Here is a 25,672-nt window from a genome sequence, read left to right as displayed (position 1 = left end):
ACAAGGGATTCATTGTGTTCAAGCTTAAGTCTAAAAAAAGAAGTGAAAAAATGTATTTCGTGGGCTTCAGATTTTGTGATGGGAGGGGAGAAGTGGGGGCTGGTTTTTTGCTGTTTAAAAAATAAACAGGAAATGCAGTAATAAACAAAACTCTGTCCACATGCAATTTTAAAAAGCGTCAGGAAACAAAATTGTGGGGGTGAAATTTACATAGCTGCAAAATACAATTGATCTGGACCTGAAATAACATTCCTTGAATTGCTTAATACATAAAATTATTAAATATCACAAACCAGATAACCAGTCTACTCAACAGTACATTACTTGGCACTTCCTTGAAACAGCTATTGCTTTTATTGGCTATGAATTAAATATTTTAATATAGTAAATGCTCTGCTTTCATCTAAACGGTTCCATCTTTAATAGGTGGATTAGTAAACTGAGTTTTTTAAGACCAAACAATAAAGTGATAAGTAAAGTCAAATAAAAAGTAAAGTAAAGTAAAGGTTGAAATATCATTTATCCTTCCTATCCAGCCTACAAAAACAGGAGTTGAACTACCTGTTTGAAAGGTCTTTTTGCTTGGCAGCAAACTTTTCAGCAAAATGTATTTAAGTGTCAGGATTTTCCACCTGGAAGGCAAATGTTCCCATACTACTGAAGAAATGACACCTTCCTTTATTTGCCAAAGCAAATAATACAATTAATTACTCTGCACTAATACTTTATCACCTTAGCCAACAGAATTAGAATTTTGAGAAGCTAAATCTCTTGATGTAACTGCCTCAAAGAGTGCATTTTTGAAGTGACTGAAAACGGTACATAATTCAGGTAGTTTTTATTCTATACATTTTTTTAAAAAATTAAATTAGACATTTGGTATACAAGTCTGACTTATCTCCAGAAAAAATGTCCAATCTCCCAAAGTTGAGTAAAAATACACAAACTTTTTCTATTCTATATTCCCTAAAATTGAGGTGCTTCAACAATCCACTCCCTAATGGCAAGCAAGCATCTTTCCTAAGTGAACATCTGCGGCAGAATCTAGGGTTTCTTCACAGAATAAGTTTCTAGCCCTTATAGTTAAGAAAACAACCTTCCAAACATGAACCGAGGATAAACCAGCACTGTACTATGTTCTTAAGTCTGCACACAAACAGTGACAGCACCTCTTCTGCTCTTCATGTTTTCACTTTGCTCTAACAGAGTGAAAACTGATCAGGCTAGTTAGTTTTCACCCTACTGTTGGGAATCCATGGTCAACGCTGAAACTGACAAGAATCAGGTCAATTACAGGGTGCTACATCTTGAGAAAGCTGTGAGCAGCAGCAGGGTACTACTAGCCAGGATGGGCAGGGAAGCACTAGATGTGCTATTCACTGGGGAGGACCACCCAGAAAAAGGCTAGGAGAACGGCAGATTATCAGAGTCCCTCTCACCCACCCTCCTCCATCTGGGGATGGAAGGGAGAGAGGGGAAAAAATACATCCTTCTTCAAGGAGCCAAAGGAAGCTTCACATTTTAGTTTTTTAATGCCTGATTATCAGAGACTACAAATAACAGAGCTCCCTTAAGGAGAGAATTCCTCACACAGCACCTTGAAAGGAATCCTTCTCCTCTCCCTGCATCTGGGGGATCACCTTGGCTCCTCCTCTCAACACTACCTGTGACAATGCAAACTACTTATCTTACTTGAGTCCTTAGCTATCAGGTGACTAGTCAATTCTTCAAACCCTACATGTGAAAAGAGTGGATGGATATGGCTAAGCGAGCAGATGTGGGCAACAGCATGTGTGTGGATATGGGTGGGAGAAGAAAGTGAAAGAGTGATTTTGGAGGAGAGAGAAGCAGTAAAGAATATATAGTGGAGCAGGGAGAACACATAACATAGGGGAATAAAGAGACACATAAAGGGAGTGGAAAGAGAGGAAATAAATACAGAAAGCAATGCAGATAAACCTCTATCTGTTATAGGATAGAAAGGAGAAAGTGGAATGAAGTCATGGAAGGACTGAATGCATAACAATCAAGAAACATACTATAAGTAACATTTTGAACAATTAAATAGAAAGTGGATTGAGGATAAACTAAAATTAAATATGGTACACAACTCTTTTATTCCATTAAGTTGCAGGTGCTATGGCTTAGAGAGCTTGGCTCCACTTCGGCTCATAGCTTTCATCTTCTATCTATTAAGTACATTTTTCAAGCACTGCCTTTCATTCAGTAATCTAAAAGCTCTTGAACCACATTACACACACATTGCCCCAGTGACATAGGTATACTATATACATTTTAAAAAGGAAGGAACTAAGACACAGAAGTAATGCATCTTTATAAGCCCACTCAAAGAACCAGTCGTAGAACTGGGCTCAGGACAGGAGTCCTATTTTCAATCCCTGATGTAACCATTAGAACATACTTCTGCTTCCTAATTTATCACCTCTCAAAGATAAATACACATGAAGATTTTGATTAATCCCACACATATCCAAGTTTACAAACCACTTTTCCAGCTGCAAGCAGAACCACAGATGCTTGTGTACATGCTTTGTTTGCAAGCGACAACATTTCATGTTTCAGCTAATCCCTATAGAGTAATTCCATTAAGAAAAGGAGTACTTGTGGCACCTTAGAGACTAACCAATTTATTTGAGCATGAGCTTTCGTGAACTAGAGCTCACTTCATCACTTCACTTCATGCTCAGATAAATTGGTTAGTCTCTAAGGTGCCACAAGTACTCCTTTTCTTTTTGCGAATACAGACTAACACGGCTGTTACTCTGAAACCAGTAATTCCATTAACACTCTAAATTTTTACGGTTTATATACCATATCAATGATACTCATCCTGTGGATCATGAAAAGAGATGCCAATCAGACTACTTATATCCTACCTTCCATAGAAGCAGATTTGCTTGAAAATGTGTCTTCTTGATACAACTGAGGATCAAACTATTTACATTGTTAATTCCCAAAGTGTCTTCTTTTAAAAGTGATGGGATCCAAATCCCATCTTAAAACAACATGCGACCTGTGCAAAGGATTCTGAAACACCTCTGAGGAAGAAGAGAAGCAAGTGACTGAATACAGGAGGGCCTAGGTCACAATTTAAAAAAAAAAAAGAAGAAGTGTTAAGTACCTCCAGCTAACGTAATTTATACATACCATGGTGTGCAGTAGACATGCACGCCCTACACAACATAATTCTAAACACTTTTTTTAAAAGGAGGATTAAATAGCCCCCCAACAAGATATTTGTGCAGCATGTACTTACATATATTTCACTGTGGTCAAAGCGCTTTTTTAGGTTGTTAATGAATGAATCTTCACTGAGAGGTTCTAAAAGGACCATATCTCCCACTCCAATCATGTTGTCTAGAAGTGACGTCTTCACTTCCATTTTGGCCATTTTCCTCTATTGGGAGAGGAAAAACAATTTGAGCACCATTCATTTGAAAGGGTCTATTTATTCACATTTATAGGAGCCATCCAGGAGTTTGGCTGAACATCATGCAGGAACATAAATACATCGAGTGTCATTTCTATTCAATGTTTTTCAAAATGTTATTTTTAAATCTAGAAAGGTCAGAATTCACAACAATTCAAAGCAATGTGGACATAAAACAAAGGCACCCAAAACAGCCCACAAAGTCCTATGACGCAGCCCTTGTTTGCTATATATCAGATATTGAGAGGCAATTCAAGCTAAAGATTCCAACAGGTCAGATCCCAAGATTCCTTTATTTGTTTTCATGAAAGATGAGCTAGAAAGTAAATGTTTTGATTTGCAGTTAATTCATATGGATATACTTCAAATTTAGGTCCCAATCCTGAAGTTCCTATGCAAGCAGATTTTCCAGAGACTTAATGAAGAGTTCCCACTTTTAAGTCAATTGTTTTTAAAACTGAAAATCAAGAACTGAATTGCAACTTATGCATACAATCCAGACTTTCTGATTACAATAAATATGTTCAAGTGTACGCAAACCCAACTTTCTACTGACTTTTAGAATGCCCAGATATTCATAAAAAGTCACTGCTTTTTATGGGCTTACTCTCCGTATTCTAATTTGATTCAACTTTTCCCATCTTTACCTTCCCTCCACTACTCCAAACAATCTTTTAGATTCTTAAAAGTAAAACCACTTATTTGACTTAAGTCGGACAAGAAAGCTATTCTAAACTATACATTGCATTTCCCATGTTTTTGGCTTTATTAATAGAATCTTTCCTTAGTATTCACAACATAATAGTCTGGATTGTCTACCACCCAATCACTGTAGAACTATAGCTTTACTGTTCTTTGTCAAATAATTAATTTTCTTAACAACTCCTTTCAACTGGAGTGCAGACATTCAATAATTTTCTTCCAACTTCATTTGCTGAAACCATAGATAATTTCCTGAACAGATCTTTTCAATTCAAATAGAAAATAAACGGCTCCGAAACTACGGGCATGTCTACAAAGAAAGAAAAACCCACAACTGGCCCATGCCAGCCGACTCAGACTCTCAGGGCTTGGGATGCGGGACTGTTTCACTGCCATGTAGACTTCAGCTACAGCCTGAGCTGTGGGACCCTTCTACCCTGTAGTCCGAGCCCCACAAGTCCAAGTCCGCTGGCAGAGGACAGCTACAGGTTTTTCTTTGCTATGTAGACATACTCTAAACTTCTCTTAGTAGGGACAGGAGAAAATTGAGGAACAGGGTCAAGCTGAGGAATTCATCTTCACATGTAAACGTTTTTACAACAAAATTAAATAATTTATCATAGACTGCATTGTAAATGCTGAGCTCCGGATAGGTGAACAGCCTTGCAACATCACAAACTCAAGTAAGTTTTGAGATTATTGTACAGCCATGCAAATTTATAACAGTAGAATGAATAGTCATACTAATGAGCAGTGACCAGTCAGTAATAAGTATCTCGACTGTCATCTTCTATCGATTCCTCCACAACGAATTATAGTTTTGTGTTATTTTTTCTTGTTTTCTTATGAAAGAAAGTTTAAATAAAGTTTCTGCAGGGGATTAGTAGTTTATACGGTCAGTGGTAAGCAAACTGTTTGCATATTTACTACTATCACATTTACATGATTTCCCATAAAAAATAATCTGAAACTATTCAGTCCAGACTATCCCTTTACCTCCTATTTGCATCTATGACCACCGCATAATTATGCACTATTTGATTTTTGAGTTGTAGTTCAGATATCACTCAAATCATCAACCCAGACTCAAGGCATGTTTGATGTTATTCTAAGTTCAACCAAGAAAACTTGCAGCTCCACCGGAAGTTAACAGAAGTAATAGTTACAAGACTCCCAACCTTAACCAAACCTGTGAATCTTCGAAATTCACATGGATATGTGAAAGCTGTCTCATATTCATGCTGGACTGTGGTAGACAACTGTTGGTAGGTCAGTCTTGCTAAACAAACAAGAGAGCATTTCCTTGCATATTGGAGAAAGCCATTTCATCAAAATCTGGGTTTAGTCCTAAAACAACCTTAGTTCCTGAATTAGTGTAAAAAGTATATTAAAATACCCCCCAAAAAGTCATGCCATAGATATGACTTAGATTTGTAAATCTTTTCCACTCATCCCCATCAAACTACTTTTTAGAAACCACTGGTCTGACTTTAAATTGTATATTTACTCTCCATGGAATTTTTCTCTGCAACTAATGTTCAACTATTTTGTATGAGCTGTTATTAAAAAAAAAAGTCCTCTCGAATATGTAATTTATTAAATATTGAGTCAGTACCAAAAAAAAGTTCAGCTAGCACAAAACCCTAATATGGTCAACTGTAACCTAAAATTTAAGTCTAGCCAGTAGATCTCATTTACCACTCTGAAATTACAAACCACCTACCATGCTAAATGCATCATTGCTATGGAATTTCAAGACCAGGAGTACACAAGCCGTTAAGCCTATTCATATACTGCTCACTTACAAGAGGCACTTACAAAAGGAGGGTACCAAGTCACCAGTCCCAGTATTCAAAGCAAGAACAGTGCATGACTTACAGAGATCAGTCCACTGATAGTATTTGAGAAAGAAGTGAATAAACCTTGTGAACTCCTAAGACTTTTTTGCAGTAATCTAGCATCATAGTATCATTGGTCATTTCTATCAGCTTTAGAACAGGAAGATATTACTGACCTAGATAGTAAAACTGAGACAATATGCTGGCTACACAGTGTGATTCAACAATTTTTTTCTAAATCAATCTCAGTAATTTAAAGGACATGTTTGAAGGCCAAACGCTTGCCTTACATTGAAAGTGATATGATCCAAAAATATTCTACAATCCAAATGGTTTAAGCCACCATTTTCAGATCCTATCGGCAATCCTTACTCTGGCACAGTTGTCACAATAGAGGATTTAAGCAAGCTTGCAGGATGGATTTAGTTTAGAAAGAGGACAGAGAAGAAGCAACTGGAAAAGGATTTTCAGTATACAGATATTGTTAAGAAGAACCAACAATAATGAAAAACACACATTAAACAATTAGACTTATGCTAACAGAATAGAATGGTGGGGAAGAGGCATTAAAACAGAATCATTAAGGTTTGTAAAGCAGTTTGAAAGCGCATGGTGCACTGTAAATGCCAAGTATTATTGCTAAAGAAAGAGGACTTTGGAGAAATACTAAGAGCCAACGCTATATATCAGTAGAGAACTAGAAGTCCTCTGTTGCACTGGTAAGGGAATAAGTTTCAGCCAAGACACTCATAAATGGATCTGTAAACTTTGGAGCTCAAATCCATGTTAGGCATCTAATTAAATTGCCTCGTTTTTAAAGGTGCTGAGCACCCAGCAGCTCCCATCAACCTGAAACAGAGCTAATGTGTTCTCAAAGTCACCCAACTTCCTAAATAGAGACTTATTTTTGAAAGTCTTTGCCCTTCAACTATAAAGCAATGGTACCCTTCTGGAATGGATTAGGTAAAGCTAATGTTGCCAAGCTTAAAAACAAAACCTCACTGCCACTAGCCAGCATTAGCCAGTGCTGTGGGTGGCACTTATAAAAACAAAACAGGCAAGTTGGTTAAACGTCAGATGTGTTAAAATTATGTTTTGCTTTTTTATATAAACACAAGAATGACTTTTGCTTTGATTATTTCTCTACGCAAATTACTGACCTGAGAAAGATTCATAGAGGTACTGAAATTGTGTAGTATTAAGATGGTAGAAAAGCTTAATAAATATAACCTAAATAGAAATGGCAAACCCCAGATTTACCTAACCCATTTACAGCTGTATCAAGCTTGTTTGGATACACTGTATGAAACAGAGTTGTGTAAAGTTTACAGTTCTAAATTATTAAGTTTTAGTACAACAAGAAGTTGGCTCAGAACAAAACGCTTACACTCTGCTAATCAGATTTTTCCCCAAATATTTTCTGAACTCTCCCACGCCCACTTGCTAGTTCCCTCCCCTATTAATCTTCCTCATCATCCCCAGAGTATACTCCATCTCCATCCCACAATACCATCCCTGTTCTCTTCCTATTCACTGGCAGCTTCCTCCTTCCTCACTCTTCCTCCTGGCCCTGTTCCCACTTAACTTGCATAGATTTCAATGAATTTTACATTACAAAAAAGCATGTTCAATTGTCTAGAATCTTGTCTATATTAGATAAAAACATGCTGCAACAAGCCAAGGAAAACCTTGGGCTTGCAATACTAGTTCAGTGTTTTGTGTCCACACGCTGTTGTGATGCAAGGTGTTTTCCACCCACTGCTTTTATCTAGTCATTACAATGCCTGGGATAACTTTATTCATGTCTAGCTGGAACACTGCAGTCAACAATGATTCTCTCCTGTCCCCACGCAGTCTAGGAAAGAAGCCATAAAGCTTTGCAGTCTAGCATTGGCTTCTAGTGCCCCTATCCAATGACTCCTCGTCTATGTTCAACTTACTCTCTACTCCCTTTATGCTCCTGTTCTTCTCTCATAGACCGCTCTTATTAGATCAGAGTCTTCCCTTCCATTGCAATAAATTCTATTTGCTTGGTCAATACAGACATATTTGTTCCCTGAACCCTAATTTGAGTGTTAGCACAGATTTTCGCTTAAAAATAAAAAAAATAAGAACGGCCATACTGGGTCAGACCAAAAGTCCATCGAGCCCAGTACTCTGTCTTCCAACAGTAGCCAATGCCAGGTGCCAGAGAGGGAATGAACAGAACAGGTAATCATCAAGTGATCCATTCCCTATCGCCCATTCCCAACTTCTGGCATACAGGGGCTAGGGACACCATCCCTGCCCATCCTGGCTAATAGCCATTGATGGGCCTATCCTCCATGAACTTACCTAGTTATTTTTTTAATACTGTTATAGTCTTGGCCTTCACAACATCCTCTGGCAAAGAGTTCCACAGACTAACTGTGCGTTGTGTGAAGAAATATTTCGTTTTGTTTTAAACCTGCTGCCTATTCATTTCATTTGGTGATCCCTACTTCTTGGGTATGAGGAGTAAATAACACATCCTTATTTACTTTTGCCACAGACATGCTTTTATGGACCTCTATCATATCCCCAATTAGTCATCTCTTTTCCAAGCCGAAAAGTCCCAGTCTTACTAATCTCTCCTCATATGGAAGCTGTTCCATACTCATCATTTTTGTTGCCCTTTTCTGTACCTTTTCCAATTCCAATATATCTTTTCTGAGATGGGGCAACCAGATCTGCATGCAGTATTCAAGATGTGGGTGTACCACTTCAGAATAGGAATCTTGTCAAACTTTACCTTCCAACCAGCTCACAGTAACAGAACTGGCAGATAACTGAGGAACAGCATGAAACTTACATGTATGATCAAATCCTGCATTCTAGTTTTCGTGTTACTGTGCTGCGCAGCCAGGAAATGGAACTGAAACGGTTTTGTTCTGCATTCTGAAGCTTAATTTATATTTTTTAACATTGAGGAAGGGGGCATTTTAAAACCCAAAAAAATATTTTTCCTATTTTTGAAAGTAAGATGGGTGAGGCCCAAAATCACCCACCCATAAGGGTGTCAATTCATAAAAATTGTGATGGACATTACCATAATTTTGCATATTTAGACAACCACCAATAATCAATTAATACAAATTCCTTATCAAAACAAAGACTATTTTATAATCTAGACAACATTGTGCATTAAGACTTCAAGTGCAAAATTTAAGATCGGATACACTTCACAAGACTTACAGTAAGTTTACACATAGATGAACAGTCTTAAAATACTTAAAATAATAAATGATAGACCATTTCACAAGCATTTTTAGGAACCAACTAAAGGAACTGCAGCAGAACTGAACGTTTTAATGAGTGCCAAATAATACTGTAAAAAGAAGCCCAACACAACAAAAGAGGCTAAAGCCAAGCAAAACGTGTACAGTTAAAGTCACTCACCCCTCTTCAAAGGAGGAAGTATAATACTATTTGTATTAAGGACTCCCATACATAATGACACTGCCAGAGCTTTCCTATGCCATCCACACACCCCAAAATATGATGTAATAATCAAGCATTGCACATCTACAGGAAGCTGGTGACAATTAATATACCTCTTCACTTATTGCTAGGGCCCTACCAAATTCACAGTCCATTTTGGTCAATTTCACTGCTGGGGAAGGAGGGTGGTTAAAATTAGTCAATTTCATGTTTTCAGACATTTACATCGGAAATTTCAGTGTTGTTACCCTAGGGGTCTCAAAGGCAGTCAGGGTCACAAGGCTATTGCAGGGGAGTCTAGGGACTGCCACCCTCATTTCTGCCCTGCTGCTGGCAAGGACCGTTGCCTTCAGAGCTGGGCAGCCAAAGAGGAAGGTTGGTGGCTGAGCACCCAGCTCTAAAGCCAGCACCACCACCACCACCAGCAGCACAGAAGTGAGAGTATGTGGAGGTGGGTTACCATATGTCTGGTTTACCCAGCAGTCTCCCACCTGACAGATGGAGCCACAGCCACCTCATTGGGGGGGGGGAGGGGGGGAATAGCTGGAGCCACAGCTGCCCCTGTGAGGGGTAGGGAGAAGAGCACACATAACAGCTGAAGCCGCAGAGCTTCCTGCAGCTGGGAGATATCCTGGAAGTGTGTCTGACCCAGCCCTGCAGGGGAAGGGGAAGTCTTGTTCCTCCTCACCCTTGCAGACTAGCAGCAGGAGCCCTGTGCAGGGTAAGAGCACCTGGCTGGATGCCAGATTTCATTAGGGAGATTAGATTTCACAGTCCGGGACACATTTTTCACACCTGTGAATTTGGTAGGGCCCTACCTATTGCACAGCAGCTATTATTGGCAGGGTATATCAGTTAATTGTTTTCCTCCTCAACTGCTGCTGCAGTGAAAGAGGACATTGTAGTGCCTCAGTACCCAAAGCTCTCCTGACAGCGTATGTAGCGCTGGACTCAAGCACACCTGCAGTTTCAGGATGGTTAAAAAAAGTAGTCCTTGTCATCTAGTCTACTCTCTATAGAAAACATTTGTGAAATTAAAGGCCAAGTTATCAGCGACACCAACAACTTGAAATCTAGGAGGAGTCAGAAGTAGCTTTAGGTACCATACCTGGCCCTCAGCCTCCCTGTCAGTTTTTGTGATTTTGCAATCCCACTTACATATGTTTCATTTCCCTGTCACTGCATAATAGACCCACACAAATAAAGTAAACTTTCTGACCACATTCAGGAAACAGTGAAAATGACTAGATACACAATGCTGCCAAATGGACACAAGTGAAACTGAGAAATGGGGAAAATGCTAATCTTTTTTTGTCAGAGTAATTTTGTGGCACATCTGACAAAAGCAGGCAAAAAAAAATTCAGAAAGAAATAGGATTTGGAAGTTAATGATGTTCCTTTATACAAAAAAACCACATGCCACTGCCCTCAAGCTGATGCACAGAATACATATATACAGGAAATAGAGCATGCTGACAGGGAAACAGCCCCTGTTGGGCACAGTGACGACAATCTAGATTCGTGGCACACTCACTGACTAAGAAAACTATGGTGCTCTGTTCACCCAACATCAGAGCACTCAGCATCCAGCATGTAACAAACTGCTGATTCTAACCCAGGAAAACATTAGCAAGGGTTGTTGACTCCCCAACTCTTCAGTCTTTGGGACAGAGCAGGGCACAATGGAGCAGCAGCATTGTGGATGTAACCTTTCTGTTGCCTGGAACTCTTCTTCAGGGAGAGAGCCTATAGCCTCCTGCTTCTCCCAAGATTGTTCAAAGATGCTGAGATGTGGCAATGAAAGGACTGAGAAAAAGAGCAGGGGAGGGATGACAACTGCCAAACAGCAAGAGGACTTTGGAGCCCAATGACTTCCTGCTCGAAAGAGAGTAGGTTCAAAACCCTCTGACAGGTATGTTGTAGACCAGGGATCAGCAACCTCTGGCACGCGGCCCACCAGGGTAAGTCCCCTGGCGGGCCGGACCAGTTTGTTTACCTGCCCCGTCCGCGGGTTCGGCCGATCACAGCTCCCACTAGCCGCGGTTCGCCGCTCCAGGCCAATGCAGGCTGCAGGAAGCAGGGGCCAGCACATCCCTCGGCCCATGCCACTTCCTGCAACCCCCATTGGCCGCAGTTCACCGCCGGGCCTGCCAGGGGGCTTACCCTGACGGGCCGCATGCCAAAGGTTGCCAATCCCTGTTGTAGACCAAGGATATTATACAAGTTAAAACACTTCCTTTGATCCTGTACACTGCCTTAAGCTTTGGCCAACAGATGACCATTTTATGAACACCTTTTTCCCCATCAGGCAATAGTTTACTGCAGTTACACTCTGAACCAGTCAATATTTGCCATTTTAAAGAAGTTTGCAATTTTGGCTTTGTTTTAAAATTAAACAATGCTTGTTATGTCTTATCTAGAATTGAAAAGACACTTCTAAAACTTTGCTCAATGTTTTGTTAGTTTTCAGTCAGCGTCAAACATTCAGAGGACTTCACAGATTCCTCAACTAGTTAACCACAAACGGGTTCAGTGAATTATGAAAGCTAAACAAGAGATAGTGAGGTATATTTATTTATATTAAGAGTGAGGGAATGTTTTTATTAAGAGTCAATTAAACAGCAACAATTTCTAATGCTTAGCAATGTTTGTGTCAGCATAAAGACAAAACAATCACCCCACTCATCCAAAAATATTGCCACAACAGAAAAGGCAACAACAGCTGTTGGCTGGTACTATGAGATTCTCCACGTTTCTCAAGTGGTAGAAAAGTTATGCAATATTATATTGAGGAAGTATGTTTTAATTTGTGTATGCATTAAAATGAAGTCATGAAAGGGGACAGAGAACAATCTCAATTCCCAGCTACTGAGAATCCAATGTCACAAAATTAGTGGTCAGTTGCCATAAGAATTCTATAGCAAAAGACACACTAAATTGGGTTAGTGTTCTGTTATTTTCTTGTTGTTAGGCCTGTCCTGTAGTAGGTGACTTCTGGGAACTCTTCTGGCTCTATCAATCTGTTTCTTCACTTCCGCAGGTGGGTACTGTAGTTGTAAGAATGCTTGATAGAGATTTTGTAGGTGTTTCTCTCTATGTCTGAGGGGTTGGAACAAATGCGGTTGTATCGCAGAGCTTGGCTGTAGACAATGGATCCTGTGGTGTGGTCAGGGTGAAAGCTGGAGGCATGTAGGTGGGAATAGCGGTCAGTAGGTTTCCGGTATAGGGTGGTGTTTATGTGACCATCGTTTATTAGCACTGTAGTGTCCAGGAAGTGGATCAAAGAAAATAATAGAACGCCACTAGCCATCACCTTCAGCCCCCAACTAAAACCCCTCCAACGCATTATTAAGGATCTACAACCTATCCTGAAGGATGACCCAACACTCTCACAAATCTTGGGAGACAGGCCAGTCCTTGCCTACAGACAGACCCCCAACCTGAAGCAAATACTCACCAGCAACCACATACCACACAACAGAACCACTAACCCAGGAACCTATCCTTGCAACAAAGCCCGTTGCCAACTGTGCCCACATATCTATTCAGGGGACACCATCATAGGGCCTAATAACATCAGCCACACTATCAGAGGCTCTTTCACCTGCACATCCACCAATGTGATATATGCCATCATGTGCCAGCAATGCCCCTGTGCCATGTACATTGGTCAAACTGGACAGTCTCTACGTAAAAGAATAAATGGACACAAATCAGATGTCCGAATTATAACATTCATAAACCAGTCGGAGAACACTTCAGTCTCTCTGGTCACGCGATTACAGACATGAAAGTTGCAATATTACAACAAAAAAACTTCAAAACCAGACTCCAGCAAGAGACTGTTGAATTGGAATTCACTTGCAAATTGGATAAAATTAACTTAGGCTTGAATAGAGACTGGGAGTGGCTAAGTCATTATGCAAGGTAACCTATTTCCCCTTGTTTTTTCCTACCCGCCCGCCCCCGCCCCCCCCCCCCCCCCACGTTCTTGTTAAACCCTGGATTTGTGCTGTAAATGGCCCACCTTGATTATCATACACATTGTAAGGAGAGTGATCACTTTAGATAAGCTATTATCAGCAGGAGAGTGGGGTGGGGCGACAGAAAACCTTTTGTAGTGGTAAACACCCATTTTTTCATGCTTTGTGTGTGTATAAAAAGATCTTCCATACTTTCCACAGTATGCATCCAATGAAGTGAGCTATAGCTCACAAAAGCTTATGCTCAAATAAATTGGTTAGTCTCTAAGGTGCCACAAGTACTCCTTTTCTTTTTGTGAATACAGAATAACACGGCTATTACTCTAAAACCTATATTTTTCAAGATATTTAAGACCTATTCACTTGCAAACAATTGATAGTAGCTCAGGTAAATTCCATAACTAGAAGTATTTAACTAAACTCTCTTAAAGTTCACTATCCTATGTACTTGAAGTACCCTGCAACCCCTCTTCTGTCCACCTTCGGGGTTTCAAAGCTCTCAAGGTGCACCAGAAATGGGCTGCCTCCTGCACATCTTACAAAAACACAGAAGCCCAATTTAAAGTAGTCCCCTGCACATTTTGGAAGGTAAATGAAAGAGGAGTAACAGCTGTACTATGTAAGTTATGGACTCACTATGTGCAAAACACAATTTATCATCATTTGAAGAACGCTTTACAAGAATAATGAAAGAACAATGCAAAATGTATGGACAGTATGCATTTTTCAGAGGCTCGTAACTTGCTCTAATCAAAACTAGTTTTCTTCTCAGTGCAAGTAATTTCCATGTCAAACTTCAACTTTTAACCCATTTTAATCACAGAGCTGTTCAAAATTGCATACGTTTTTCTGAGCGAAAAATATACTTTCTATTCATAGCAGAACTATTGTATTCTAAGTTTTAGAAAGTTCTAAGTAAATGAAAAGAGGAGATTAGACTGAAAACTGCTATGCAACCTTGACTATAATCAGTGATGGCTACTTATACTACAATTCTTTCAGAGCCACAGAGAAAATTACTCTGCAGACCATTAAAGATTCACAGCAGCCCTTTAACTGAAAAACAAATCTCTATAGCCTGAAAAAAATTATATGGCACTGATTAAGTAATTTGCAGGCTTACATGTGCTTGTGGTTTGTCATATACATGAGAGGCCAATTAAAATATATATTACTGACCACAGGTCTGCAATTATGAGGAGTAATATTACCTTCCCAGTTGCTAAGGAACTGAATCATCCTTTTAAGTAGTTTAAATTTTATAGGGACTGAACATATTTGGGAGTTTAGAAAAACTAGACTTCAGAGAGAAGTGTATTGGTTATTTTACTGAAAATGTATGTCACTCATTGACTTTAATGAGGATTAAAACTTAACATCTTTGAGGTGATTCAGGTTATCGTAACTTTTTATTTAGAATTTTAAATTACATTGGATAAATAACTCCTACTCCATTTAACTTGTGATGGCAGACTCCCCAAGAGAGTTGTATGTTCTCAGGGATTGCCCCTGGGTGCTTTATTGATATCTTTTTGTGATATAAACATGTTGAGAAAAATCACAAGATGTTTTTTATTTAACCACAAAAGGCAAAGGCCATGAGAGTTATATGTACTAAACAAAGGTTTTTTTCCCTCCTGCTCTTAACTGACTGAATATTAATTGAGTGCTTAAGGGTAAACAATGCTATTTACATTTGTCCTATGCTTCTTTCTGATATCTGTTATATAGATTAATATTAAAATGGATACTCCCTATAATAAGATTACTTTTTTGGTCTAGATAAAACACTTTCGTTTTATTCTCCTGTATGTGTAATTTTTCAAATTACTTGCATATTTATTATATGTACACAATATCTAGTTACCACCAGTTACTATATTAGGTTGTTGGTCCGTTTCCTAATTCAGTGGTTTGTATCTTTACTTTAAAAGAGATCTCTGCTGGTTACTCTGGCTTGGGAGGCTTTGAGGAGGCTGCTTGCTACTGAAATATCAGCCTGACAGCCCTTTTTCAGCACCTATTAAAAGGTAGTCTTAAAATATCAAAGATGTTTTAGGCTCTCCTTACACGCTGGGTAAATTCCATTTAAGTTTTGAATTATACCAATAGATTTAAAAGATTGTAGGTGTGGTGTAACCTTTTTTTGCAGCAGCTTATTCTGAACCCTGAATATAGTTTTTCTATTTTAAGTTACCCCAAAAAGCAAACGTGGGTGCATTGGTTACTTTCCCTCTCCCCCTTCCCATTTTCTGTATAGCTGGGAACAGCTCCCTAGTAATGGGCTCAATCCTGCTCCATGGACCATGGCAAAATTCCCACTGACTTCTTTAGGAGCAGAAGCCATTCCACAGAGAATATTTACTTTTAAACTTTCTTTAGCCATATTTTAACTGAAGAATTTTGTAAACATTCTAATCTCCAGTAAATAAACTTGACATCAATTTAAAAAAAAAAAAGTGTGTGCATTTTTAATCCTACATTGTTAGAAGCAACACCTCAGATTGGAAAAACATTAAAAGAATATTTCTCTTTTTTTAATGATAGCAGTTTGTTTTCTTTGTACACTTAAATGCATTTTTAAAAAATAGAACCACTTCACTGTAGTCTCAGTCAATTTGTTTATGTGGGTCTCTCCACTTAGAAAGAGTCAAAAATAAATCCTTTTAGAGAATAGCAAAATGAGATTGTAAAACTACATTAGGGACAGATGTCAAACCTAAAACTAACTTTAAAATATGTGTTTTTTTAAAATTACAGACTAGATATTTGGTTGACAGTGCCATTTGAACTACGCAATTTTTTTTAGGCCAGACAGGTATTTAGTATAGAACATTAAACACCTGGAAGACAGTCAGTTAAGAAAATACAAATACTAGTTTTTACTACTATTGGTTGTATAGCTGAATTTCAGTACAGAGGGGATGCCCTTTTAACTAGTTACCTTAATCTTTCAAACTGCTCTTAAATTTAGTGCTAATTTTTTATTTCATGCCTGATTCAAAGGTTATGTTTGCATAACTGTTGAAGAACAGAGCCACATACACCAAGCTAGGAAACCTTTGTTTATTTTAGGTGTCATAACTTTGGCCTGCTAGCAGGCCAGAGTTCATGTTCAAAGACCCACCAACAGCAGATCCTGGCACATTATTATATATTAATGGCCAGTCTTCACCACACACAGTCAACACATTTTTTCCAAGTGAGGCCTCCCTCCTTTGGGAGACATATTACATTCAACATGAAGCCATATGCTTCACTTACACTCCTACAATAATAAAAATTAATACTTTTACTTCCTTTTACACACACATAGAGAGCAAATCATTCCTTTATCCATTCAGTGCTAACCGCACACCTCTGTGCAACACGGGATAGCTGGAATTATAAGTTTCTATTTGCCATAGAACAACAGTGACAGGTCACTCAAGGTAGGTCCCTATATGATAAAAGTGTATTACAGTCAGTGGCAATCTTGCTGTCAAATCCATGAATGTTGTTTTGAAACATTTACTCTTCTGTCAAGCGCTAAGTAGATGACAACAGTCAAAGACATCTGAGGAATGTGAATGAAGATGACAAAAAAAAAAAAAAAAAAAAGACAGGCCACAGCTGTAATAAACATCCAACCACTGAAGCCATCTGGGGATGGGAGGGAAGGATACCACACGCATAAACCTCACGCTGCTTAATACCTTCAGTGTACCAATAGATCAAGCTTTTCTCCCCATTGGACACCAAGCTAACCAAATTACTGATCCTTCAGAAAATCCATATCCCATGGAAAGATATTGATCCCTCTCTGAGCACGATCCAATCCCTCTCACCACCAGTCCTTGAATGGTGAGCTCTGATCTCAATCCGTCCCAGCTATATGAGGGATTGGATGCAACATGTCCCTCATCTCCATTTAACTATACACTTGTGCAAGAACTAATTGTCCAAAGTAAAGCCAGGAACTTACACAGACACAAGTACCTTCTGACAGTAGCTTTTCAATTGTTCATTTCCACATTTGGTATGTATAACGTAAGAGGACAGACAACCACCAATATCCTGACACAGCTCCCCACCAAAGATCGTTAACAGACCTCACATTCATGCAATCCAATCTATCAATCCTGAAACACACCCACTCCCTGGCAACCCAGCCCATCAGCTCTAGTGGGTACCTGCAGTGCCATCCATCTTCGAGAGGGCAGGTGGGACAGATGAACTGTGGAGTAGGATGCAAGAGGCTAATTCACTGCTTCAAAACAGTTCAAACGGCTTCGCTAGCTGCAAGGAGAGCCAAATGGGGAATCTGCCACTAAAAGGAGCACACTGATTGGCCCTTCGCTCCCGCCTCCCAACCCTCAAGAACCCAGAACTCTTTTCAGCTCTTTCCCATGGACAACATTGGTTATAAGAGACAAGAAGGGTTACAGGGGTGGGGAAGGAAGTGGTTCCCTCTCCATGGCCTGAGCAAGTCAGGTGCTGTGCATAAAACCAGGATATTACTGTCAAAGAAAGACCGCAAACATCTATGACAAAAAAATTCTATTAATATATTTTGACACCTGGACAAAATTGGTCCCTTTGTGAAAAAGCCAATGGTTGAACAGGCATTGGTTATGAGCACATCACCCTAGTAGATAGGTGACTTCAGAAACATTACAGTTCAGACATTAGTTTTAAAAGCTATTACAGATCTGTTTCCCTGCCATACTTTTCCATGACTGTTTGTGCTGCACACTGATTTCTGTTCCATGGAGGTTGGCAGTCTTGTGACTACACTACCAGTTATGTCAGTATAACTTACGTCATGCAGGAGTCTGAATAAGCCACCCCTGAGCGGCAGAAGTTACACCAACCGAAGCAGTGGTGTGAACAGTGCTGTTGGCGGGAGAGCTGCGCCACTGTAAGCTCTCGAGTGTACCTGCAGCCTTGGTAACAGAAAAGCAGAGCGGGAAGAAGACTTTATTCTTGTTTGTTTTTTTAAGGGTGCTATGAGATAGGGAAGAGATTTTGCAAACAGATTAGCTCTGAATTTTGAGCTAATAAAGTGAAGTGTCCCTTTAAGAAAAAGAGAAAGATTAAGTAAATTGTAGGTTTGTTTGTTTTTAACACAATACAGAAAGTTGTGTTTCAAGAACATTTACAATTTAGACTTTGGGTTTTGCTTCTCAATTATCCATTTTCACCAGTACATCAGAAATCATTATACAATAAATCAAGTTTTCCATCAACCTAACTGCTTTATCAACAGATGGCCTCAGACAATGGAGAGAGCTCTAAAACTGGCAATTCAAACCCACAAAGATCACTGGAGTCAAAAGGCACATGTGGCTAAGTGTCACGTTAAATTTAAACTCCTTTGTTTATCTTCCTGGGCTTTAATAGTAGTTTTAAAATGTACATTTCACAATTTTAGTGTGAGATACCTTCCTAAAATAGCCACAGAAGACACAGCCCTCAGGGATGGGGGGGGAGCAGAGAGAGTCAATCTCACAGCACACAAACTCACAACTATACAGAGACACTGAGCTTTTCCAAATTTTGTTTCAGCAGAAACAAAAGTCAGTTGATGGCTTTCATAATGAATACATCTGCAAGCATCCCCTTATCTTAGAATTGTGTTACAAGTTACCAGGAACTCTTGAAATGCATGTGCACTAAATTCTTGTGCTCTCAGAGATTTGGGCTCATCTCAGAGATCTCATACCCTCAGATTTAAAGAAAAAACAATTAAGGCATTTTGCACCTTTTTGGTTGCCAAGGTAACCTTCAGAGTCCTTGTCATCACTACACGTAACAGTTTGTAACCAGGCAGAGACCAGGGTAGTTCTCAATCCGCTCTGTGTCCGCAGAGCACAGGGTCAACGCCACAGCGGCTAGTCACATTTTGCCCCTACTAGATAGAGGGCTTCCCAGTGAGGAGACACATCTCATTGGCTGCCTTTCCACTCCACTGCCTCCTGTGGTAAGGTAGGTAATCAGAGCCATTCCACATGCTGAGGGCACTTCTTCCTCACTCAGCACATGGAACAGGCAGAGCTCTCTCTCCCCCACCCCTCCCTTGAAGAGCTGGGAGTGTTCCTGAAATGCTCTGCCTCACAGCTGGCTCTGCAGTTCCTACTCTGGCTCCCATCACCACCATGCCAGGCTGCCACTCTTCCCCACCTTGCACTGGGACTGGAAAATAAAGACATTCCTCCAACTCCCCCGCAACACCGCACACACACCAGACAGGAACGACAGACTCCCAGCTGACCCCTCCAGCCTCACCCAGCACCCGGAAAAGAAGCAGAAGTCAATGTAAGACAGAGCAATAGGGTGGGGAGCACCAGCAGCATCTGAAAACAGCATTACTATCTATATTATCAAAAAGAAAAGGAGTACTTGTGGCACCTTAGAGACTAACTAATTTATTTGAGCATAAGCTTTCGTGAGCTACAGCTCACTTCATCCGATGACGTGAGCTGTAGCTCACGAAAGCTTATGCTCAAATAAATTGGTTAGTCTCGAAGGTGCCCCAAGAACTCCTTTTCTTTTTGCGAATACAGACTAACACAGCTGTTACTCTGAAACCTATCTATATTATGTTTAGCTATCAAACAACTTTCTATTCAACTGGTCTTTTAAAAACATCAGTTACCTCTTGTATCTTCTTTCCTTCCCTGCCTTCCATCTACTTTTCTCTTTCTTGCATTGTTTACAATGTCTATTTCCTCTTTTCATTCTCTCTCTCTCCATCCTCTTAGATAAGAGGATAATTATCCTCCAAAAAATCTCACCCCCAAATACATACTTCTCTGTTGTAACGTCTCAATTACCCCCGTGCACCCACATGCATCCACTCATCCCCTCACACATCAGTTGCTGAGGGTCTGGTAAAATTTTGTGGACTATCTGGCTAAACCTACTAGCCAGGTCATAATCTAAAGAGACCCTTCTCTCTCTCCCTACCCCCTTCTTCCCTCCCTCCATTGTCTAGAGGCAACCTCCCCACACAGTTCCATTGCTGGAAAAGAGTTGCTGGGATTCCTAGCAGGATGCTAGGCTCAGGTGCATCAGTAGGCATCTGGTAAACATGAATCCACTGCCCAATCTCTCAAGCAGCTAGAAGGAGCATTCCTGTCCTATTTTTGCTCCCCACCCTAAACCAAAAGACTTCTGGTAGCTTCCTTGGAGAGTGGGAGATCGTCACTACATTCCTAAGCCTGGTAGCTGTAGTAATGGGAGAAGAGGGTGCCTCAAGCAGCCTCTTCATCCCCTAGCCTCAGTGATTATGTTGGATCATATTAAAGAAGTTCTGTATTACAATCACAAATGAGTTTGATTCCCCATAGTTTAAATTCCAGGGTATTACTAATTAAGAGGTCTCTTGGTTTTTGGTACTGTTTCTCTCCCTCTATGTGTGAAACTTGCAAGCTGCTAATTGTGTTAGTACGTTCTAAGACAGAGCCTGTTCTCAAAGCAATTCACAGAGAGAGACTCAAAGCAATAATCTAACAACAGAAACAGCATCCAGAGACTCCCCGCCCTTTTGTTGTATTAACAATTGTGATTAAAATAGAGATAGAGGATGTATGTGGATGCATGCTCTGCTCGGTGTGGATAATAAGTGAATGATCAGGGAGGTGCCAGCCTAAGAATCCAGTGTCCATCGGCTGAAGAAGGCGTCAAGTGGAAATAACCAGAGGACCCCCCGGAGGGCAGACTGGAATCCACCCAACAGCCTCAAGAATGGGAGAACCAAAGAACAAGATAACATCTTGGAGCCGTCAGGAATGTTGCTATCTGCGATTGATTCAGCAACAGCATGATGAAGCAATTCCCATAGACTGGCATAGGAAGAAATTCCTATAAAAATAGACTCTAAAAAGTGAGAACTTTGGGGTCTGATTCTGCAAACCAACTTCCAGGAGCATCAGATGAGCATCTGACAAGACCCTGCTCCCTCCTCATGTCCAGGCCACCTGGCCAGTGGCTTGGCATGAGCAACTCTAAGGCTGGTAACTATGATAACAACCTTGCAGAACCTGTGTGTGTGTGTTTGTATGAATGAATGTGTGAATAAATATGAGATTGAATGGAATGTTATAGCTATAACTAACTGCTTACTATGATTCTTTCTGTATTCACAATAAATGTGGTATTTTGCCTTTTTCCCTTTAATAAGATCCTGCTGGTTTTTATTTTACTGGTACAACATTTATTGCTTTGCAAAGCTACAGAAGAGGGAAATTGACCAGATTATTGTCAATTTCACAGCAGGACAAGATTTACCTAACAGCAGCAATACTAACTTTCTCTAATTGTGGCATCCAGCCAACCCCTTATTCAATGATCTACTAGAGGCCATATTAGGCTCTAACTCTAGGAAGTGGTTTCAACACAGGTGAATTAAAGTACTGAATCAATTCCTTCTACTTTGCTCATAAGTTTTTCAGAAGCCTTTGTGCAAAAAGTATCACACACAGGTGTCTACAGTTGGTTTTTAAGTTTCAGGTTAATAATTTGCAGGATCATCTAAATGACAGATCATCTCAATACAGTATCAGCATAATATATCCTCTCCATTTCCTGTGTTCACTGGAAACCTTATGGCTGCTGCTTTTTAAAAATATAAACAGTAACCTGTACTTATGTTCACATGCAAGGGGAGGGGAAAACATTTTAAGGACTCCAACTAAGAAAGAAAAAATTGGCCAGGTTTTGGGTCTATGAACCTTAATCTCTTACTATTTATTTGATACAAGTTTTTCATTCTTATAGTCATTACTTCAGTTTAATCTTTCCTGTTAATAATTCTTAGTGCCACTGTAGAAGGTGCAAGTGGTAGAGAGGATGAGTAAAGTGATAGAAATAAGGAGAGGGGAAGGAGGACAACAGAGAGTTTCCAAAGCAGATCTGTGGGCTGGGGTAGGGAAGCTTGTATTTTTCCAGACCATGCTGTAGATTAGCACAGTCCAGTGCAGTTAATCTGGCACCTTTCACAAGCAATTAAAAACAACAGCTTTCTGCTGATGATAGTAAAAAAATAAGCACCTCTTGGTTTTCCATTGTTTGAATATTGAGAAATTTTCACTGAATTGTTTCAATACTATTGTACCCACTATCGCACCCTTCTGCTGAGCTTCTCTAATTGTCACCTTCCCGTTCTGTCTCCCACCACACACACCCTTGTCCCTTTATCACACCCACTCTTTCCCTATATCCGGTCATCTTGCCCAATGGCATAGGAATGCTACTTATGTCCACTCCAGCAACATTCCCTCTTCCGGGGAGAGGGCAAGGCAGAGATTATGAAGATGTTTAGGACTGAAACGAGCAGTACACCTACACCAAAGCAGTCAGAGGCAGCATAGTATAAATAAAGGAGCACTCTGCTCCCACCCCCCACCTCCAAATCTCAAAAAGCCTTTGACATGCTAAACATTTCTTGCCTTCACTGTTGGCAAATTCCGGATATATGGGCTCCCTATCTTCATCCTTCAGTTTGTTTACTGAATTTTCTGTCTGCTTACCTAGATTTAAACCCCATATGTTGATTGCTTTCAATCCAAAGTGTGGAATTGTTAATTTCCTTCCAAGTTTTTCATTAGGACAGAGAGGATCCCATCCTTTCCTCTTGTCCACACTATTCCCAAGTGAGTCTTTCCTGCTATTCTGTCTAGACCAGGCTTATATTTTAGGTTTTTCGCTTTAGAATTACCTCTGTCAGAAGTTGCCAAGTGTATCCATCCTTTGACAAAAACAACAAGGAGTCCGGTGGCACCTTAAAGACTAATAGATTTATTTGAGCAAAAGCTTTCGTGGGTAAAAACTCCACTTCTTCAGATGCATGGAGTGAAAATTACAGATGCAGACATAAATATACTGGCACATGAAGAGAAGGGAATTACCTCACAAGTGGAGAACCAGTGCTGACAGGGCCAATTCGATCAGGATGGATGTAGTCCACTCCCAATAATAGATTTGGAGGTGTCAATTCCAGGAGAGGCAAAGCTGCTTTTGTAATGAGCCAGCCACTCCCAGTCCCTATTCAAGCCCAAATTAATGGTGCTAAATTTGCAAATGAATTTTAGTTCTGCTGTTTCTCTTTGAAGTCTGTTTCTAAAGTTTTTTTGTTCAAGTATAGCTACTTTCAAATCTGTTATCGAATGTCGAGGAAGCTTAAGTGTTCTCCTACTGGCTTTTGTATATTACCATTCCTGATGTCCGATTTGTGTCTGTTTATTCTTTTATACAGGGACTGTCCGGTTGGGCCAATGTACATGGCAGAGGCACATTGCTGGCACATGATGGCATATATAACATTAGTAGACATGCAGGTGAATGAGCCTCTAATGGTGTGGCTGATGTGGCTGGGTCCTCTGATAGTGTCGCTAGAGTAGATATAGGGACAGAGTAGGCAACGAGGTTTGCTACAGGGATTGGTTCCTGGGTCAGTGTTTCTGTGGTGTTGTGTGCAGTTGCTGGTGAGTATTTGCTTCAGGTTGTTCGTCTCTGTCTGAGGGATTGGAGCAAATTCGGTTGTATCTCAGGGCTTGCCTGTACACAATGGATCGTGTGATGTGTCCTTGATGGAAGCCGGAAGCATGTAGGTAAGTATAGCGGTCAGTAGATTTCCGGTATAGGGTGGTGTTTATGTGACCACCACTTATTTACACTGTAGCGTCCAGGAAGTGGATATCTTGTGTGGACTGGTCCAGGCTGAGGTTGATGGTGGAGTGGAAACTGTTGAAATCCAGGTGGAGTTCTACAAGGGCCTCCTTCCTGTGGGTCCTTATGATGAAGATGTCATCAGTGTAGCACAAGTAGAGGAGGGGCACTGGGGACAAAGCTGAGGAAGCATTGTTGTAAGTCATCCATAAAAACGTTGGCATACTGTGGGGCCATGCGGGTACCCATAGCAGTGCCACTGACTTGAAGGTATAAGTTATCCCCAAATCTGAAATGGTTGTGGGTGAGGACAAAGTAACAAAGCTCAGCCACCAGGTGTGCCATGGCCTCAACAGAGATACTGTTCTTGACAGCTTGTAGTCCATCCTCATGTGGAATATTGGTATAAAGAACTTCTACATCCATGGTGGCCAGGATGGTGTTTTCAGGAAGATCACCAATTCATTGTAGTTTCCTCAGAAAGTCAGTGGTGTCTCGAAGATAGCTAGCAGTGCTGGTAGCATAGGGTCTGAGGAGAGAATCCAAATAGCCAGACAATCCTGCTGTAAGAGTGCCGATGCCTGAGATGATGGGGCGTCCAGGGTTTCCAGGTTTATGGATCTTGGGTAGCAGATAGAATACCCCTGGTCGGGGCTCTGACGGTGTGCCCGTGTAGATTTGTTCCCGTGCTATAGCAGGGAGTTTCTTGAGCAGATGATGTAGTTTCTGGTATAACAATTGTCTTCTTGAATCTTCAGACAATTCCATGCAATAACTGAGTTGAACTAGTCAGCTTTACAGCTGCTCTTCAAAGCTTGAGGACAACCATGAAAGTGGCAAGAATCATGTAAATTTTACTCTGCTTCTTGGGAAACTAAGTAGAAGCAAAATCTGGACCTATTCAAGGAAGAGCTCCGCTTTCAAAGGCTGGGCTGGCCTTTTAAAAGGAGCTGGGCTCAGCCCCATCTGTTATGGAGTTATCTGCCTGCTAGTGATGGGTGTGGGTTAGCGGTTGGCTCAGGTGATCAAGCATCATGTGCTAACAGCCTGCATATGGTGTTTCCTCTGAGGGTATGTCTACACTACGGAATAAGGTCGAATTTATAGAAGTCGTTTTTTTTAGAAATCGGTTTTATATATTCGAGTGTGTGTGTCCCCACAGAAAATGCTCTAAGTGCATTAAGTGCATTAACTCGGCAGAGTGCTTCCACAGTACCGAGGCAAGCGTCGACTTCCGGAGTGTTGCACAGTGGGTAGCTATCCCACAGTCTCCGCTGCCCACTGGAATTCTGGGTTGAGATCCCAATGCCTGATGGGGCTAAAACATTGTCGCGAGTGGTTCTGGGTACATATCGTCAGGCCCCGTTCCCTCCCTCCCTCCGTGAAAGCAAGGGCAGACAATCGTTTCACGCCTTTTTTCCTGAGTTACCTGTGCAGACGCCATACTACAGCAAGCATGGAGCCTGCTCAGGTAACCGTCACCCTATGTCTCCTGGGTGCTGGCAGACGCGGTACTGCATTGCTACACAGTAGCAGCAACCCATTGCCTTCTGGCAGCAGACGGTGCAATATGACTGGTAGCCGTCATC

At 40.6% G+C, this 25,672-nt stretch overlaps 1 protein-coding gene across 4 annotated transcripts in view; it reads right to left on the bottom strand.

Annotated features, from left to right (window-relative positions):
- Window positions 1–25,672, bottom strand: part of MYO1B (myosin IB) — a 185,630-nt gene that overhangs the window by 148,842 nt on the left and 11,116 nt on the right. For all 4 annotated transcript variants that reach the window (XM_048869686.2, XM_048869682.2, XM_048869684.2 and 1 more), the window contains exon 2: window positions 3,278–3,418. In XM_048869686.2, the coding sequence (XP_048725643.1) occupies window positions 3,278–3,412 (135 nt within the window). In that variant the 5' untranslated portion in view covers window positions 3,413–3,418. The remainder of the gene's footprint in view (window positions 1–3,277; window positions 3,419–25,672) is intronic.

Source organism: Caretta caretta, chromosome 11, assembly GCF_965140235.1.
Source record: "Caretta caretta isolate rCarCar2 chromosome 11, rCarCar1.hap1, whole genome shotgun sequence".
NCBI classification, from domain to species: Eukaryota; Metazoa; Chordata; order Testudines; family Cheloniidae; genus Caretta; species Caretta caretta.
This window is presented reverse-complemented; position numbering and strand designations above follow the sequence as displayed.